This window comes from Phoca vitulina, unplaced genomic scaffold, assembly GCF_004348235.1.
Source record: "Phoca vitulina isolate PV1807 unplaced genomic scaffold, GSC_HSeal_1.0 scaffold15, whole genome shotgun sequence".
NCBI lineage: Eukaryota > Metazoa > Chordata > Mammalia > Carnivora > Phocidae > Phoca > Phoca vitulina.
In genome coordinates this window covers 40717459-40737983 of record NW_022589718.1, presented here as the reverse complement: position 1 = coordinate 40737983, position 20525 = coordinate 40717459, and the positions used below count along the sequence as shown (strand labels likewise).

The following is a 20525-nucleotide window of genomic DNA, read 5'->3' as shown; positions in this document are numbered from 1 at the left end:
GCTCGGGATCCATCTGATCTAATGTGTCATTGAAGGCTCATGTTTTCTTATGGATTTTGTCTGAATGGTTTAGCCATCGATGAAAATGTGTATTCAAGTTCCCCTCCTATCATGGTATTACTGTTTCTCCCTTTACATGTGTTTATGTTTTATATACGTAGTTGTTCATTTTTTAAAAGATTTTGAGAGTCAGAGAGAGATCATGAGCAGGGGGAGAGGGGCAGAGGGAGAGGGAGAAGCAGACTCCCCACTGAGCAGAGAGCCGGACGCGGGGCTCCATCCCAGGACCCCGAGACCATGACCTGAGCCAAAGGCAGACGCTTAACCGACTGAGCCACCCAGGCATCCCTATATGTAGGTGTTCCTATGTTGGATGCACAAATATTTACAGAGGTTCTATCCTGTTGAACTGACCCCCCTTATTGTCAGGTAATACCCTTCATTGTCTCAATAATGCCATTCTAAAATGAAAATTTATGCAGAATCCGGTCACAAACTATGTATTAATCTTTAATTCATCATTATAATCTACATACATGGTTAACAATATGTAGTAATGACACATCATCTTGTGTTGTTTTTCAGTTAATATTCAACATTACTTTCTAGTTGAACCCAATCATAATTATTGCTGTATGAAAATTAGGACCTAACCAATATAATGGATTTTTTAGCAACAATTTTGCTTCATATGCAGTTCTACATACTAGAGTCCATTAAGAAAGAAAATAATTGTCATAAAATTCTGCATTCAAAATTCCCAGATGATGTCACAATCCTACATATGTTTCTTACATTTTTATAATAGGCCATCAGGCAAAAATATAAATTAATGTCTAAACTGTGTGGTTAGACATTCTCGATAGATGTTTTTCCTAGTCAGGGATTTCTAATGCAAACTCTAACCTTTCATCTGATTTTAGCAATGGCATATATACAATGTGAGAAATTGCATGTTGACTAAGGAATTAAAAATCACTGAAGACTTCCGTTCATTCACTATTCTACAGAGTGTGAAACTTCACATGCCTACAATAGTTTTTCTACTAGTAAATGTTTTTTCCATGCATATTACAATGAATAAGCTCCCCAGCATCAATTTTTGTTACTCTCCTAGAGTGACCTCCTTTTGTAAGATTCTCCTGTGTAATTTCCCATTCCAGGAAGGTTAGATTATCATTCATACTGAATTTTCTTGTGCACCCTACAACTGGAGATCAGCTAATGTCTCTTCCTCCTCGACGATAAATATAGGGTTCCTCCAAATGGAGTTCACTCATGTTGTGTAAGGATAAATTTAAAATGAAGGCATTTCCATAATGAATATGGCCATAAATTTCCCCCACTTATGAATTCTCGGATTATAGATTAGAGCTGTGGCTGAAGGCTCTTCCATGTTCTTTCACTACATTTAAAGTGAGTTCTCTCATGTCTTCAAAGGCAAGAGCTCGTAACAAAGGCTTTTCCACATAGAGGGCATTTATATGGGTTCTCTCCAGTATGAGTTCTCTCAAGTTCTTTAAGATTAGAGCTTTCAACAAAGGCTTTTCCACATAGAGGACATTTATATGGGTTCTCTCCAATATGAGTTCTCTCATGTTCTCGAAGATTAGAGCTTGTAACAAAGGCTTTTCCACAGAGAGGACATTTATATGGTTTCTCTCCAGTGTGGGTTCTCTCGTGTTTTCTAAGACAAGAGCTTGTAACAAAGCCTTTTCCACATAAAGGACATTTATATGGTTTCTCTCCAGTGTGCGTTCTCTCATGTTCTCGAAGACAAGAGCTCGTAACAAAGGCTTTTCCACACAGATGACATTTATATGGTTTCTCTCCAGTATGAGTTCTCTCGTGTTCTCGAAGATTAGAGCTTGTAACAAAGGCTTTTTCACATAGAGGACATTTATATGGTTTCTCTCCAGTGTGGGTTCTCTCGTGTTCTCTAAGATTAGAGCTTGTAACAAAGGCTTTTCCACATAGAAGACATTTATATGGTTTCTCTCCAGTGTGAGTTCTCTCATGTTTTTTAAGACAAGAGCTTGTAATAAAGGCTTTTCCACATAGATGACATTTGTATGGTTTCTCTCCAGTGTGTGTTCTCTCATGTTGTCTAAAACAAGAGCTTTGAACAAAGGCTTTTCCACATAGATGACATTTATACGGTTTCTCTCCAGTGTGAGTTCTCTCATGTTCTCTAAGATTAGAGCTTGTAACAAAGGCTTTTCCACATAGAAGACATTTATATGGTTTCTCTCCAGTGTGTGTTCTCTCATGTTGTTTAAGGTAAGAACTTTGAACAAAGGCTTTCCCACACAGATGACATTCATAAGGCTTCTGTCCAGAATGAATATGCTTATGTCTAGTTAAAGATGAAAAATACCTGAAGTGACTCCCACACTGATTACAAACAAATGGATTCTCTCCTGTGTGAGTTATTTTATGGGAACGAAGGTGGGAATTTCGACTGAAGTTTTTTCCACATTCATCACATTTATAGGGTTTCTCTCCTGTGTGAATTCTCTGGTGTATGCAAAGCTTCCTTCTATTATGGAAGCATTTCTCACATTGATTACATTTATAAGGTTTTGCTTCCATGTAAGTTTTCTGGTGTCTATAAAGGTCGCTTCTATGACTGAAATGTTTCCCACACTCACTCCATTTATAGGGTCTCTGTCCAGTGTGAGTTAAGACATGTTGAGTCAATGTGTAGGTCTGAGTGAAAACTTCATCATACCCAATATGTTCAAAAGGGTCTTCTCCTGAGTGATATTTCTGCTGTTGGGAAAGAGATGAGATTGTTACAGGAACTTCTCAGAAACATTTATCCATTCAGTTCTCTATATATAAATTCTAGGCTGACCACTCAGTGATAAGCTCCAATTAAAACCTTCCCCAGGTTACTTATGTGCACATGGGGTATTCATCTCCTGCACGCACAAACATTTTTACCTTTGCATATTATATGGATGGAGGTTTCTGTGATTTGTCCCGCAGAACCTTCCACCCCGACCTGCATGAACGCAGGCAGGATAAACAATGATGTGTGTGAGACTCCTGCTGCATGAGTGACCTCGGGAGCCTGGTTAGTGGACATTAGCTGGCTTCCAGGTCAGAACGGGCCCTTCTGGTCCGGATGCCAAGAGCTGTAAGAGTTGATGTACCTTTCTTGTTCTCCCTTACTGCTTACTCCTGCCCTCATCTATGCACAGACTTCCCTTTCCTTCTTTCGGTTTCTAGTAGATTTTTATAGTATCAATCGAGTGTTTTTTCCCCTTTGAAACAGAGAGTATGGCTGCCGTCAATCTTTTATGTAGAACGTAACTGGTGTAGTCAGCCGGATTCACGACATGCCTTTTCTGTTTCGAAGAGGAAACCCCCCCCCCCCCCCGATGCTGATATTCCTGAGTGGGAAGATCCGCAGTTTTGCTCACTGGCAAAAGAATGGTCTAAGCAGGTCAGTCTGTATGAACAATGGGAAGGTAAAATAAAGTCAGCCAAGCCACCACTGCTCACAGACGCTCTGCAGACTCTAACTGGGATAGATGATGTGTCATTCCTAGCTTGCTGGGGATGGTGTTTGTTAACAGCCTATAGACAAATGACCACATCGTGGTAAGTGCCAGGAGGAAAAACTAAAATTAGAAAAGGAAGTAGCGGATTTACAATCTAGAATGGCTATGCTTCAATGTCAGACTTACCAAGTCCACACCTATCAGCATGGGGCAGAAAAAATGGCCATACGGTTGGCCAGGTAGAAATAAAAGAGAGGGAAGATGGACACTAAGAAAGTGCACGTAGCTATGGGTTCTGCTGGACGGGAGTGGGATGGCGACATCTGGGATGATGATGACGGGGGTACAGACAACACCTCTCAGACGGAGCCACCTAGGGCAGCAGAAGCATCACCCCGCCAGAGAAGAGATGTGACAAGTCCAAGATACTGTGCTACATGAAGTTTTAAAAAAAGGTGGATTCTGAATACACTGCTACATCTGTGGCAGTTTCAAAGAGATCTTACCCTAAGATGGACGGAAATAATGGAAGCAACTCTGTATGTATGAAAGTAGGAGATATGTAAAAAAGATGTAAGGAACGGGAATGTATTTTTTTGAAGGTAAAAGAAGGTAATTTTGTCCTGGATGAGACTGGTTGTTTGGAGAGAAATGGCTTAGGATAAAATCTGAATGCAAAGTAAAGTTGTAGAAGGTTTGTGAAGGGAGATCTTTGGAATTTTAAGTATGATAAGGACAGACTAAATAAGATTGAAATGAATGGATTTTAAAAGTACATGGTATAAGATTAAAATTCTGCTTTTCTCTCTGTTCAAAAGACAAGTTTCTCAAATTATTGGTCTGCACTTGCTAAGAAGATGTAAACGGTTGTTTTCTTTTTGTCTGCTCAGAAAAACCAGTTTCTATGTTTTGTCTTTATCAGGTCTTTAAGCATCTGTAATTCAATTTAGGCATGTGCTTTAAAACTTTCTAGGGTTTTAGGGCGCCTGGGTGGCTCAGTTGGTTAAGCGACTGCCTTCGGCTCAGGTCATGATCCTGGAGTCCCGGGATCGAGTCCCACATCAGGCTCCCTGCTCAGCAGGGAGTCTGCTGCTCCCTCTGACCCTCCTCCCTCTCATGCTCTCTGTCTCTCATTGTCTCTCTCGCAAATAAACAAAATCTTAAAAAAAATAAAAATAAAAAAAATAAAACTTTCTAGGGTTTTAACAAACTTCCCAAGATTTCAATTGCAAATGACGTCTTTTTGACCGAGGCCTTTTTATTCGGTGTGTTAAGTTACTTGGAAAGCACTGTCAAACAAATGATGTTAAGCCTTAGGATATGTTGTTTGGGTAAATGCTATAATTATTCTAGAGATTATATGCAATTCCTAAAGTTGTTTTTTTTTTAAGATTTTATTTATTTTTTGACAGAGAGCGAGAGAGGGAACACAAGCAGGGGGAGAGGAAGAAGCAGGCTTCCCACCGAGCAGGGAGCCCGATCCCAGGACCCTGGGATCATGACCTGAGCCGAAGGCAGACGATTAACAACTGAGCCACCCAGGCGCCCCTACAATTCCTAAAGTTTTAATAAAGGTCAAGTAAGCCCATGCTATCTTGGTTGCAATTTGTTATCAAAAAGATGACTTAAAAAAAAAGAAGATAGCAGGAAAGGAAAAATGAAGGGGGGGGAATCGGAGGGGGAGACGAACCATGAGAGACTATGAACTCTGAGAAACAAACTGAGGGTTCTAGAGGGGAGGGGGTAGGGGGATGGGTTAGCCTGGTGATGGGTATTAAGGAGGGCACATACTGAATGGAGCACTGGGTATTATACACAATGAATCATGGAACACTACATCAAAAACTAATGATGTAATGTATGGTGATTAACATAATAAAAAAAAGGATGACTTAAAATAATGGTTAATTTAGTGTCACCAAGTTTTCATGGGTAACTGTTAAGATAGCTTTCAAAGTCTTTGGTAACCTGGAACTTTAAAGTTTTGCTTGGATGATGAATTGGGATTGAATTCGTTGGATGTCTAGGTCTTTTCCAAATAGGATGAAGTGCTAAAGCACTTGATTACTGAAACAGGCTTGCACTTCTGACTTCTTACTGCAGAGAAACTAAGGATATTTGAGTCTTTTGATAAACATGCTTTGTGCTTAATTGATCCATAAATTTGCCATCCAAAGAATTCTGGTCTGACAGTTCACAACCGGTTACTACTTAGTTTTTATTGAAGACGCCTATGGGAAGACATTTGGCAACGGGCCCCAAATACTAAAATTACTGTTTTCCATGTAGATGCTCACAGTGTGCTTACCTCCACAGAGCAGACCTTCAACAAAGTAGCTAACTCACTAGTTCAATCACGACAAACACAGGTAAGCCTGTAACTGACACCAGACTGGCGAAAAGCGGACACTTGGGAAGGTAGGCTACTCACAGGTGGGCCCAGGACTGTGGGATACCCATCACTTGGGATGCCATGAAAGAAAATGTATTAAAATGTCCAACTTGTCAGATTTGGCAAAAGCAAGAAATCCCACCACAGTACAAGGGGCAGAATCAGCAGCGAAGCCTCCTGCCCAAATTTGGCAAATACGTTATGTGGGGCCATTACCCTACTTCCAAGGCTGTCAGATTTGTGTGGCAGTGGACACTTTCTCTGGGTATTTAATAGATGGCCCATTTGCCCACACCACCCAAAAGAAAACTATCAAAACCTTAGAGACTATTCTATGATGATGTACCTACTCAGACCCAGAATGGTAACAGCTCCCACTTGACAGGTAAGTTAGTAAAAGCTTTTGCTTCCTCCTATGATACTGAATGGATCTGTCATATTCCCTATTACCCCCAGGCGGCTGAATTGATGACACAGATAAACAGATTTTTTTTAAACAACAATTTAAAAAAGTATGGGATGGCTCTTAATCAAAATGAAACTTATACTTAACAGAGGTTTTAAAAATCCTGACCGATAGACCTATTGGTCAAAATCAGATTCCATTAGGGCAGATGAAGATCCCTAATTTACAAATAAGGTGTATGACAAACCCTTCTAGCCAATATTAATATGCTGGAATATTAATTCAGATGCTAACTTACCTTCCAAAGCCATCCGACAACATTCCCCCTTCTGCTGAAGTAACTGCTCAAGGAGGGGTTGCTACAATGATGCTCATGTACTCCGATGATAAAACATTCTATCATGTTTGGATTCTATGCTCTCCCATCGCCTGGACTCAAGCCAAGGCTATCTCCACCCAAGTAGGACAGCCACTGATCCTGCCCTGTTGGGCCCACCGCTCTCTACATGTAGGACCTGGTGTCGTGATGGACACAAGATTTACTCCCAAAAACACGTCGGACATCTTCTTGACCTCACTGACCAAACTCGTCGAGAGCACTGTAATCTCACCCCAGGACTAACAGCTATCACCTTGTCCGATGACGGTGAACATACACATGTAAAATTGAGAAAGCAAATTCCCAATGATGTCAGTTTAAAACGAGAATCTATGCTTGTGACAGTGCTAATTTTCCATTACCAACCATTAATTAATCCAATCAATACTTCCCCTAGTTTATTGGACTGGTTACCCCGTTAAGGAGGGTTTCTACAGGATGCTGTACTCATAACATTCACTGTACTATTTATATGTTGTTGGACTTGTGGATGTATCAAAAGTGCCTTGCAGGTACACATGGTATCGTATCATGCAGGACAACTCAAGGACCGAATGTACTGTATGGATGGAGGTTTCTGTGATTTGTCCCGCAGAACCTTCCACCCCGACCTGCACGAACACAGGCAGGCTAAACAATGATGTGTGTGAGACTCCTGCTGCATGAGTGACCTCGGGAGCCTGGTTAGTGGACATTAGCTGGCTTCCAGGTCAGAACGGACCCTTCTGGTCTGGACGCCAAGAGCTGTAAGTCTCGTCTTACATCCCCTCCTGCTCCAGGCTGGGCTGTACCCCCAGAATGGAGTCTGAGAGGGAGGCAAACAAACACAGCCCAGACTCCTTGAAGATGCAAAGACGTGATAACACAGAAATGCAGCTCACTCCAAACTGCACGTAGGCAAACAAATGTTTAACTTCAGACCCCGTCCTGTGCCCTATAAATACAGCCCTTGTGGGGATGGTCAGTGGGAAGTTTCAGCTGAGGGGAGGACGGAGGACACTCCGCCCAGGCCTCTCCACCGGGACTGCAGCCCGGCTGTTTCCACAGGGCTTCCCCAGCTGATGAGGTTGGATGTTCTAAGCACCCGAGTTGATGGAACTTTGTCTTGTTCTCCTTTACTGCTTACTCCTGCCCTCATCTATGTGCAGATCTCTCTTTTCTTCTTTCGGTTTCTATTAGATTTTTATAATACCAATGAAGTGTTTTTTCCCCTTCGAAGCAGAGAGTTTGGCTGCCATGAATCTTTTGTTATAGAACACCTTGGTAGCATCTTTACTGGAGGACTGAGTGCTTTTGAAGATGTCATTATGTTTCATGCAAATAAACCATGGTTATACAATTATCATTTTAACAGAGTTGTTAAAGTTTAAATCCAGGCTAATTTCTTCCCCAAATTAAATTTTTGACCACATTCTGTGGCAATATGTGATTTTTATGCATTGTTAACTTATCCGAGTCCCATGCCTCCAACACGGACAGGCAAGGTTTGTCCTCATGAAACTTACTATTGTGTTGTAGTTAGATGGGTCCTCCTTGAAGATATCTTGCATAGATATTGTTTCTTCCTTTTTATGGCTGTTTTCCAAGCCTGAAATAATTGAAGATAATAAGAAATAAACCTAAGAAATATCTTGAGTAGAGTAGGGGAATTAAAGTGTTGAAAAACACACAAGACCCATGTGTGTTCCTAATACTAACCACTGCATGACCAAATAATGTGAAACTGAGGATTATACTGGTGAATAGACAAGCACTTGAGAATAATATCAATCATAATAATATTAGAAAAAACCTCAAAAAAGAAAAATAAATAATGATGGGCTGTTGCAGAAAATATGAGAGTGGAAATCATTTAAAAAAGAGAGAGAGAAAGAGCAGAAATCATGACCAAGACCACAATGTGAAATTTTACATCCTATGAGGACAGGAACATTGCTTCTCTGAGGTCAAATATAAGTACAGATGTACGAAGAGAAACTGATGTGTGACAAGTTAATGACAAAGTCTGAGGAATGCAGGCTCACTGGCCACTTGGTCTTCTGAAGCTATCATTCACTCAAGGAAACGTGCGTGACATCAATAACAAGATCCTGCTCACTGACTCACTAGACTTCTCGCACTGAGCGCCTGTGTCCACAGCTCACCTGGACTCCAGCCTTGGGCAAGTCCTCTGTCTTCCCTCCACAGCACCCCTCCTTGTTCCCACTGGGAAATCACATCTGATTGGAAGAACTGACACCCTAGATCAATGGAAGAAGGGTACGTGAATTTACAGTTCTGCGCTGAGAACAGTGCATGATATTCTACTGTGCAGGCTGCTGAGGAAGAGCAGTGTGAGCACTGCACAACAGCCCCGAGAATAACGCCTTCAACACTGGAAACATCAGTGGAGTTCTCAGCCTGACACTGCACCCAGGTCAGTCAACACCTCTGTTTGCTGATGCTCCTGCCCAAGCTCAGCAAGTGCAGAAGGCTCAGCGTGTGCATCCAGAAGGAATGAAATCAGTGTTCTCACAGGGCGGTTAACATTATTTCCAAAGGAAGACAATAAACATACGCTCCATCAGAATATTCTGTGGAGTTTTATGTGGAAAGTGATACAAGGTGTTCGATTTTCTACTGTGCTCAAACTTCACCATAGCGCCCAGAGCAGAAAATAGTTAAGATCTTTATTTATCCATCCAAAAACTATTCACTGTATTTCCAGCATTGTTCTGGGTCTTGGAGAAAGTGCAATTGAACGACACACAATTGTAGTCAAGACGACTATAATTCAAATTATTATGTAACACACTTGATGACAGTAAAGAAATTTACAAATTTCATCTAGTCAGAAGAGAAGGGCTACAAAAGAATATGAGTTAGGGCAGAGAGCTGTTAGAATCTGTGGAAGCTCCTGCCTACACGGTTAATCAATAAAAAGATGAATGAATGAACGAATGACTGAATGAACGGACAGATGGCGGCTGACTCACCCACGGAGACCAGATGAGTGATGTTCTCCAGCATCACATCAATGTACATCTTCCTCTGGGACCTGTCCATCAGGGTCCACTCCTCCTGGGTTAAGTCTATGGCTACATCTTTGAAGGTCACAGATTCCTAGAATATCACAGAGAGTGTGTTTCAATAGGCCCATGCTTAGTAATCCATAGGACAGAACTGTCAATAGGATACTGACGGCAAAGGGGGAAACCGTGTGGATAGGAGGTCAAACGCTGTGTGTGGCTCAAATCGCACGTTCTCCCGTGATCTGCCTATGCCTTTCAGACACATTCAAAAAGAAAGACGCACACAGTAGGCCCACAATTACTTCATTATCAAGGAATCTCAATGTGAAATCACCTGGCAATTTCCCAATAAACTGTTAATTTTGACTTCCTGGTTGGCAATTATAACCTAGATTAAATAGCACTGAGGGGCACCTGGCTGGCTCAGTTGGAAGAGCATGTGACTCTGGATCCTGGGGTCATGCGTTCGAGCCCCAGGTTCATAGAGATTACTAGAAAAACAAACTTATACATAGTGGTGCTGTGATTTCCACTGAGCTATTGTGCAAATGCTTCTTTCAGCGCCAACACTGACCACACACGTGATCGGTCCACTCATATGAACAGGGAGAGACTCATGAAGCAAGGCCCACCACTCATCGTACAAAACTCACTTGTTCTTTAGAAGAGATCAGGGCAGACAGTATCGTGAGGGGCTCCTGAGATTGCTCTTCTGAAGGATGGCCCCACAGTGATCCCTCTTGCAGCGAGCTCTCCATTCTCAACAGCAATTATCCTTGGATCGGTTCTCTGTATATTAATGCTGTTTTTCTGTTCAAAGGCAAGAGAATCCTCTCAATTAGTTCTGGCCTCTCTTGGTCCTTCAAAAACTGCTTCAGGATTTTAAATTTTACTCTAAAATGCACAGCTAATTTTTAAAAAATACTCCCCAGGCACTGTTTTCAGATTTCCAATTTTAACAAAGTTTAATCACAAAGAGGGAAAATGGGTGAAAGGGATAAAGGTAGTAAAGAGGATTTTAGTCATCTTTGGAAGCTCCCAAACTTCAAGTACATGTTAACAAAATTTTTAAGTTTAAAATTGAGAGGAAAACATGATTTCTTCTTTCTTCTCTTACACAGATGTTTCTTGTGTTCTCTAAAAAACTGCACAGCTCGAACACCTGTCCCCTCATGGGCCGAATGTCACCCCTCCCCACGTTACTAGGACTAATGAGCACACCATTTCCCAACTAAGACCGTATGATGGAGGAGAAAGAAAACTCTGCCAATTTCTTTTCTGCAAGGACATCCTTCACGGAGAATGAGATATCTAAATGTTGGAAAGGAGATGATTTCCTGATCAATCCCTGACCAAGCACAAGCATCCCTAAGTCCTGGGAACAATTAAGCAGTGCCCAGCTCCCTGAACATTGCCTGGGTGCACTGAGGAGACTCAGGCCAAGAGAGGCCTTCCCATCCACTGGCAACAGAGCTTTTATCCAGAGCAAGAGCCCATCTCCACTCACCTGCAGCTGCATTCTCAAGAATTCAGCCACCCCCTCGCCTCCTCTGGATCTCCACTCACAGAGAGTACAAGCAATATGCAGGAAAAGCTGAGCAAGGAGAGAGAAGCCAAGAGACTCTAGTCTTATCCCCCATTCCTGGAGATCCTGATCGTGAATCCCTGAGACCCCTGCATGCAACCCCCCAGCTCCCTCTACAAGAACATGCCATGGGCCCTCAGAGAAGTGGGCAGCTCTCACATCTGCCTGGAGCAAAAGTGAGAAGGCTTTGGCTACTGTTGCTAGTAAATAAAATATGAAGATTCTTTTCTATTTCCAGATAAGGGAATGAAAATCGTAGAGTTTATAAGTTAACCAGCAAGCTGGGTTTTTTTTTTTTTTAAAGATTTTACTTATTTTAGAGAGGGACAGAGAGACAGCAGGAGTGAGGGGCAGAGGAAGAGAGACTCTCAAGCAGACCCCATGCTGAGCATGGAGGCCGACGTGGGGCTCGATCCCAGGACTCTTGAGATCACGACCCAACCCGAAACCAACTGTGCCACCCAGGAGCCCCTCAGACAAGGAAGTGAAAATCATTGAGTTTTAAGTTTTTTTTTTTTTTTTTTTTTTTTAAGATTTTATTTATTTATTTAATTGACAGAGAGAGACAGCGAGAGAGGGAACACAAGCAGGGGGAGTGGGAGAGGGAGAAGCAGGCTTCCCATGAAGCAGGGAGCCCGATGCGGGGCTCGATCCCAGGACTCTGGGATCATGACCTGAGCAGAAGGCAGACGCTTAACGACTGAGCCACCCAGGCTCCCTAGTTTGTAAGTTAACCAGCAAGGTTTTCATAAGGTTATTTAATTCTTTCCCTAAACCCCAAACCTAAAAGTCCCCAACTTAGAAAATGTAGAATGCAAGCATCTTACAAGGAAATTTCTTCAATCTAACATTTTAGTAAATTTGTAACTGGAATACTGTCCTACATTAATCATCAGCACAAACAACACCCCAGCATTTCATAAGTCTTACATTTAAAAATATTGGTAAACTTTATGGGGCGCCTGGGTAGCTGTCAGTTAGGTGTCTGCCTTCGGCTCAGGTCATGGTCCCAGGGTCCTGGGATCAAGCCCCGCATCGGGTTCCCTGCTCCGCGGGGAGTCTGCTTCTCCCTCTGCCCCTCCTCTCACTCGCTCTCTCAATCTCTCTCTCTCTCTCAAATAAATAAATTTTTAAAAATAAATAAAGTATTGGCAAACTTTAAATTCTTACCAAAATTTTATTACTTAATTGTATTTCATGGAAAAATGATATATCACAAACAAAAGTAGATTTAACTCACCTCCTTATACCTAGAGTCCAGAAAATAAGGAAGACAAAATAAAAGTTTAATAAATATGACTCTTCTGCTTGGAACTTTAAATACATTCACTTAATTAATCCTTACAAAGACTTTGGTGTATTTACTGCTACGGACTGAATGCCCATGTTCCCTCCGCCCCCACACAACTCCACTAGTCAAAGCCCAACATGGTGGTCTCTGGAGGTGGTGGTCTCTGGAGGTGGTTTAGATGAGGTCATGAGAGTAGGACCCCATGAAGGAACCGGTGACATTATTAGAGGAGCAGACCCACAGCTCTCTCTGCCATGCTGGGACTCAGTGAGTGGCAGGGAACTGGTCCGTCACCAGGTCCCGAATCTGCAGACACTTTGGTCTTGGGAGCTGCCAGGCTCCAGAACTGTGAAAAATAAATGTGTGTTGTCTAAGCCACCAAGTCCGCTGTGTTACAGCCTCCCGGAATGACTACAGCATGTACTTCTTTAACAAATGACATGAACATAGTTTTGGAAAGCTTTAGTAATATGACAAAACTACATGGCTAAAGAATGATACAGCTAACACTTTAACTTTGGTCTATTTCCCAAACTCAGATTTCACGGTCCTCTTCAGGGGTACAAACCACCCCTAGGTCTTAGCAGGAATGCCCCTCAGCAATCCCCGCCGTGCCTCCTTCCAGCAGCTGCTCAGAATCAGTCCTCCCACCTGGGGACCACCTTTAGTCTACCAGCCCACTTCAATCCCCATATCCTCCTTTCCACATGCATCCAGGACAAGAAAATGCAGTTTTGTTCCAACTGCGTATGCAAGACCTGTCCCAATGCCTGGTTACATGGCTTGTGCTCAAAACTATCGGAGATCAAAAATCCCCTTTTGTTAGATCTGCCTATCTCCCTGATACACCCATTTCTTCCACCCGTTTAATGACCAACACCCCGTAACAGACAACAGTCCTATTTCTCAAAATCCAAACATTCAAATAAGTAGTCTTTTTTTTTTTTTTTTTTCCACACCAGCAAATTCTCTGACAGCGACTGGGTGTGCCAGGGTTTGGCTCAATCCTGGCAGTCTCTTCCCCGAGTCATCATCAGATCCCCACAAGCCTTCCTCTACTCCAGATGCCAGCAGCAGATGTAGTGCCGGGCTACTCACACTTCTGCTGGGCACACTGCAGGTCCAGGGGTTCCCACAACCCCTCAAAGGAGGTTTGGTAATTTTCTAGAATGACTCCTAGAATTTAGGAAAAACTTCACTTGAGCTTACTGGTCTGTTATAAAGGACAAAAATGAGCAGTCAGATGAAGAGGTACATGGGGTAAGGTCCAGGAAGGTTCCCAGTGCATCATCCCTGTCCCCGTGGAGGTGGGGTGCACTACCCTCCAGCAGGTAGAAGCTTTCACCAACCTGCAAAGTCTCCAAACTGAGCTCAACCTCCAGCAAGCTCTCCCCTCCCCAGAGGCTGTTGCGTGGGGCTGATATCATTTACAAGCACAAATTTATTCATAACACTCTCCAGCTTTAATTTCTTCCATGCTTTCTCACTGGCCTTGAAGTAGGGCCTTTAGACCTGCCATGATCTTCAGGCCCTGAAACCCTCCTGCCTGCTGCCATAGCTCATCCACCCAGCTCCTCCCACTGCGGTCGGCTCCCTGCTTGTCTCAGCAATTTTACACAAGTTCTGTTACCATGAAAAAAATAAGTCTTTAAAATTATTCGTACTTCCATGAGTATTCCTAAGACTTCGCTCAAATAAATTTTTTACAGGTTTTATTTATTCATTTGAGAGAGAGACAGAGAGCACACAAGCAGGGGGAGAGGCAGAGGAAGAGAGAGAAGCAGGCTCCCCGCTGAGCAGAAAGCCCAGCACCAGACTCAATCCCAGACCCTGAGATCATGACCTGAGCTGAAGGCAGATGCTTAACCAACTGAGCCACCCAGGCGCCCCTGCTCAAATAAATTTTTAAGAATTAACTAAAATATCTGCATTTTACATAAGAGTTATATCCTTTAGGATTACATACACAGTTTTTTTCCTTAAATTTCTTTAAATTATCTCTCCTAAATTAGCCTCTAAACAACAGAGTCTGACAATTTATCCTTCTTATTCTCTAGGACAGCTCCTCTGTCTGGCACAAGCCCTGTTCAGAGTCTCCTACCGCACACGTCCGTCTGATGAAGAGAGATCCTCACTGCCGCAAGGACACTGCAGTGTGACTAGGCAAGACGACACAGAAGAGAACCCTGGAGACGGAGCACTTGATCACCTCAAATGCCTGCTATAAAAATAATACTCTCAACTTTTGAGAGTTAGTATAGATTCACTTTTATATTTGATATAAATACACTGAAAAGAAAACAAGACAAACCATTCTTTCTGGAATCAAATGCCTGTGCCTAAAATGAAAATACACTGCCTGATAATTTTCTTCAGAAGTCATTTATTCTTTTATATATTAAGATAGATCCTAAGACTTATCAGCTTTTTCGTATTATTAAAAAATAGTTGAAACACATCCTATTTATGGGAAAACCAACACTAAAAGTATAATTTATTCTTGGAACTTATAATATTTTGAAGCATGTCGAGTATTACAGTCACTAGGATTTCAAGAAATCTGACTTGAAGAGATCTGTGTTGGATGGTCTTTCTCTCTTCCCAGGAGCTAATGGGAGAGAAGGGTCCGCACAAAGATTCCATTTGCCTGCCTCGAGGTGACCAGGAGGGGTGCTGCGGGCAATGCCCTGGGCCTAGAAGGGTACACAACGTCTCCCCTCCAGGTTTTCACCACAGGCACACCTCATTTTAGTGCACTCCGCAGAGTTGTTGTTTTTTTTTTAAGATTTTATTTATTCATTTGAGACACAAAGATAGAGAGACCATGAGCAGGGGGAGAGACAGAGGGAGAGGGAGAAGCAGGCTCCCCGCTGAGCCAGGAGCCAGATGTGGGGCTCAATCCCAGGACCCCAGGATCATGACCTGAGCCGAAGGTAGAGGCTTAACCATGTGAGCCACCCAGGCGCCCCTGTTCTGTGTGTTCTGACTGCTCCACTAAGCTGTCCCCCCATCTCTCTCCCTCTCCTTGGGTCTCTGGTCCATAAGACACAACAATATTGATATTAGGCCAATTAATAACCCTACAGGGGCGCCTGGGTGGCTCAGTGGTTAAGCGTCTGCCTTCAGCTCAGGTCATGATCCCAGGGTCCTGGGATGGAGCCCCGCATCGGGCTCTCTGCTCAGCGGGAAGCCTGCTTCTCCCTCCCCCACTCCCCCTGCTTGTGTGCCCTCTCTTGCTGTCTCTGTCAAATAAATAAAATCTTAAAAAAAAGGGGGGGGGGCCTGGGTGGCTCAGTTGTTAAGAGTCTGCCTTCGGCTCAGGTCATGATCCCAGGGTCCTGGGATTGAGCCCCGCTTCGGGCTCCCTGCTCAGCGGGAAGCCTGCTTCTCCCTCTCCCACTCCCCCTGCTTGTGTTCCCTCTCTCACTGTGTCTCTCTGTCAAATAAATAAAATCTTTAAAAAATAGTAAAAAAAAAAATAAAATCTTAAAAAAAAAAGGCGCTAGTCCAGTGAACACATGAATAAGAAAGTGAAGTGAAACAAGCTTATTGCTGATATGGAGAAAGTCTGAGTGGTCTGGATAGAACACAACATTCCCTAAGTCAAAGCCTAACCCACGGCAAGGCCCTAACTGCCTTCAGTTCCGTGAAGGCTGAGGGAGGTGGGGAAGCTGCAGAAGAAAAGTCTGAAGCCAGCAGAGACTGGCTGGTGAGCATTAGGGAAAGAAGGCGTCTCCATAACATGAGAGGACAAGGTGAGGCAGCAGGTGCTGATGGAGAAGCTGCAGCACATCATCCAGAAGATCTAGCTCAGAGAATTCAGGAACGTGGCTACACTCAACAACAGACTGTCAGTGTAGACCCGACAGCCTTCTGTTGGAAGAAGATGCCATGTAGGGCTTTCATAACCGGAGAGAAGTCAATGCCTGGCTTCAAAGCTTCAAAGGACAGGCTGACTCTCTTGTGAGGGGCTAATGCAGCTGGTGACTCTAAGTGGAAGCCAGTGTCCACGAACCATTCTGAAATCCTAGGGCCCTTCAGAATCATGCTTAATCTACTCTGCCTGTGCCCTGTAAATGGAACAACACAGCCTGGATGACAACACATCTGTCTACAACATGGTTTATTGAATATTGTAAACCACCATTGAGGATCTACTGCTCAGAAAAGATTCCTTTCAAAATACGACTGTTGTTGATCTATGCACCTGATCACCCACCCAAGGGCTCTGAGGGAGACGGACAATGAGATTAATGTGGTTTTCAGTCCTGCTAACGCAGCATCCATTCTGCAAAATGGCAGGGGAAAAGGGGACACAGACCCAGAACTTTGATAAATTATAGGGGAATAAAAGCTTATAAGGGTCTCTATAGAGAAAAATCCAAAAACAGAAGTTTCCCCCCTTTAAAGTGTAGGCTCAGAGCGCCTGGGTGGCCTCAGTGTAAGCGTCTGCCTTCGGCTGATCCCGGGGTCCTGGAATGGAGCCCCCCCACCCCGCGTCGGGCTCCCTACTCAGGGGGGAGTCTGCTTCTCCCTCTCTGACCCTACTGCCCACCTGTGCTGTCTCAAATAAATAAAAATCTTTAAAAAAAAAAAAATTGTACGCACAGTTGTAAATATGAAACAATTGAATAAATATTTGTTAGGGAAGAAAAGGTGTGGTACTGAAAAAGCAACATTTGTGGAGACTGGAAAGTGCAGCTGAAGGTCATTCACGAAGAGGCCTGGGGAGACCAGTGCTGAGAAGGAAAGAGCATATGCAAATGTCCCAAGGTGAGGCAAGCCTGACAGGACCGTGACCTAGCCAAGTGGTCTGTGTGCTGCAACAGTGAGTCAGTTACAGCCCTCTGGTGACAGTTAACAACCCAGGTTTTATTTATTTATTTATTTATTTTTAAAGATTTTATTTATTTATTTGACAGAGAGAGACAGCGAGAGAGGGAACACAAGCAGGGGAGGTGGGAGAGGGAGAAGCAGGCTTCCCGCGGAGCAGGGAGCCCGATGCGGGGCTTGATCCCAGGACCCCGGGATCATGACCTGAGCCGAAGGCAGATGTTTAACGACTGAGCCACCCAGGCGCCCCAACCGAGGTTTTAATATTACATTTCATTTCTGTTTTGTTCAGTGTTCATCTCTGGCAAACAAATACTAAAATCTGTTTGTGTATTTTTTCCGCAAACAAAACACCATATGGAAGCTTCTTTGTGAAAGGAAAATGAATAGAAGCATTAAGATACAATTGCTGAGACAGAGCTCCTTATATTCACCCCAGCTCAGTTATATCTGAGAGGCAGAGAGTTGAGAAGGGAGATGCTAATCTTAAAGTAAAAAGACTAAAGATATTCTATTTGGATCTGATAGTTGCTCCCTACTGCTGGCTCTTTCTGTCCTTTAAGTTAGCGGTCCAGGAAAACTGGTTTTTATTAGATAAAACATAAGCAGTGGTCATTTCAGAAAGTAAGAGAATATCAAATCCCTATGCTCTCCCCTGTTGACACCCACGAAAACGCCCATGCAAAGTCAAAATTCACATGATTATGTGAAATAATTTATAACCTCAATGGAAAGTGGTCCAAGAATAATTTCCATTATAATAAGCACTACTTATGTAGGGATGCATTTTCTCCTGAAAAAGGGATGCAAGGAAACAGAGACTCGGAGACATGGTGTACAGTTTAGTTTGGTTTACTCAGATACCCACCTTATGGGCTCAGTTTGTCATAGGGAGATATGCATCCCATACAGACTCAAGGGGACTCATTCCATATGATGTGGAGACTCCCAAATACACATTATATATAAACCTAAACATTGAGGATTTGATGGAGAAGGTGACCTGGAGGCTGGATGGGTTACATAGAATTCTATCACTTGACTCCTATGTAAGCAGAGAGGGGATGAAGAAAAAGTAAATGGAGAGTCCAAATGTTAAGACTACTTGACCACCAATGGTATAAAGTCCTGGCTCCTTAGTCAGAGTCCACTTCCTAGCAGGTCTGAGAGGAGTAAGCTGAGCTCAGGGGAATGGAGATTTGGAGATTTGGAGGAGAGCAGGGCCTCCCTTCTTTGTAAGAACTCCAGAGTGGTTACTGTTCTATTGCCTAACAGAAAAATATCTACCAAATTCTCAATTGATTTGAGTTCAAATATTAATATTAAATCGACTTAAAAGTTTTGAGAAAGCCATAGGGACGCCTGGGTGACTCAGTCGTTAAGCGTCTGCCTTTGGCTCAGGTCGTGATCCCAGGGTCCTGGGATGGAGCCCCACATTGGGCTCCCTGCTCAGCGGGAAGCCTGCTTCTCCCTCTCCCACTCCCCCTGCTTGTGTTCCCTCTCTCGCTGCCTCTTTCTGTCAAATAAATAAATAAAATCTTAAAAAAAAAAAAAAAGAAGTTTTGAGAAAGCCAGAAGGGTGTCCTCTCTTATAATCTTTGGGAAGTTCTGCAGCATGAACAGTTGCAATCTAGTATTGCCAAATTCCAACCAGCATAAACCTCAGTGTTTCCAAAAGAAACATTAAAAAGAAGATTATTAATTTACAGTTTCTTGTAAGAGTTTATTAAGGGTATAAATGAAGCTACTGAAATTTGAAAATCCAATTTGATCATTGTTTTTTAATGTTTATGGTGTGAAAATTCGTAATGGGAAACCTCCCTAAAATGGAGTCGGGAGATCTGGCAGGGAGAACTCTCAGGCAACTGCAGACCCAGTAGGAAGAGGGACTGGACCTTTCAGGGACTTGACCTTGCACGTGGATACTACTCTACAACTCCAGCAGGAGGAAGAAAAGCTCTCCTCATCCCCCCCAGGACCACAGCTCAGCCAATGAGAAGCCACCACACTTCAAACTCCCAGTTTCCTCCAATGGACTTTTAGTTCACAGCAACCTTCCCAACTTACCCCTTTTCTCCTTAAAAAAGCATGCCTCTCCTTTGTTCCCCTACTTGCCTACAGTTTTTCTACAGCTTGTTTGTCCCGGATTGCAATTCTATTCCCAAATATTCCCCAATATTTACCAGCTGGTAAAATAAATGGCAGTTCTACTTTTAAGGTTAACAATGGGAAACAATAAACATCCGTATCAAATGTCCTCAGATACTAAAAAATTAATTTTTCATTAACTAAAAGCAAAAACCACGTATTTCCTAAACAGTACCCGTTTTACAAGCCTCATTATCCTAACTGGACACAAAACATCGAGAAATAGAAAACAAAAACCCTGATTAGAATACCCCATACTTCTCAAAATTAAACATTTTCGGATAGCTCTGACAGCAGACGTCGGACAACGGGAACTCGCCATCCACGGAGCACTTAACGACCTACACCGACACGCGGATGCCAGCCCCGCTCGCCCCAAGTCCCGACACGGAGCCCGCGGCCGCGGCTCTGCCTCCCGCCGAGGACGCCCCGCTCTCTCCCGCCTGGCCTCCGCCACCCCCGCTCGCTCCGCGAACCCGCGTCCAGCGCAGCAGCCGCGGCGGCGGCGGCGGCCGGGGTCCCGCCGGCCCCGCGCCCCCAGCCCGGCGCGTCCACACAACCGGGGGCCGTGCACACACCTGTCACCCGACCCGGGAGGCGTCTGCGCACGCAGGGCAAGAGGCCTCGCGGCTCTAAGTCTCACCTGGAACTGCCCGAAACAGCTCCCCGGAAGTAGGGAAGCAGCGGCCGGATCCCTCGGACACCAGGCAGCCGCCAACCGACCCGAGCGGCCAGCCGGCCGGCGCGCAACAGCGAACGAGGGGCCGACCGGAAAGTCTGCGGCCGCCTCTTCCTACCTCCGTACGCACCCTGCCCGGGCCCCGCCCCACGCCGGCCGCGGCCCCGCCCCTCCGCCGTCGTCCCGTCCCTGCTCCGCGCTCGCCCCACCCGGGCCCCGCCCCACGCCGGCCGCGGCCCCGCCCTTCCGCCGACGTCCCGTCCCGGCTCCGCGCTCGCCCTCCCCGGGCCCC

General features: G+C 44.1%; 1 protein-coding gene across 7 annotated transcripts in view; it reads right to left on the bottom strand.

The window, feature by feature from the left end:
- Positions 1-484: 484 nt before the first annotated feature.
- Positions 485-20525, bottom strand: part of LOC116638017 (zinc finger protein 596-like) — a 21446-nt gene continuing 1405 nt past the window's right edge. The window contains exons 1-8 of one of the 7 annotated variants that reach the window (XM_032413766.1): positions 20198-20363; positions 12523-12532; positions 11205-11291; positions 10351-10507; positions 9662-9788; positions 8831-8926; positions 8192-8274; positions 485-2772 (exon numbers count right to left, since the gene is read on the bottom strand). In XM_032413766.1, coding sequence (XP_032269657.1) covers positions 1435-2772; positions 8192-8274; positions 8831-8926; positions 9662-9788; positions 10351-10455 — 1749 coding nt within the window. In that variant the 5' untranslated portion in view covers positions 10456-10507; positions 11205-11291; positions 12523-12532; positions 20198-20363 and the 3' untranslated portion in view covers positions 485-1434. Of the gene's footprint in view, positions 2773-8191; positions 8275-8830; positions 8927-9661; positions 9789-10350; positions 10508-11204; positions 11292-12522; positions 12533-20197; positions 20364-20525 lie in introns of those variants that run through there. The other 6 variants (XM_032413772.1, XM_032413768.1, XM_032413767.1 and 3 more) reach the window with 6 other exon arrangements.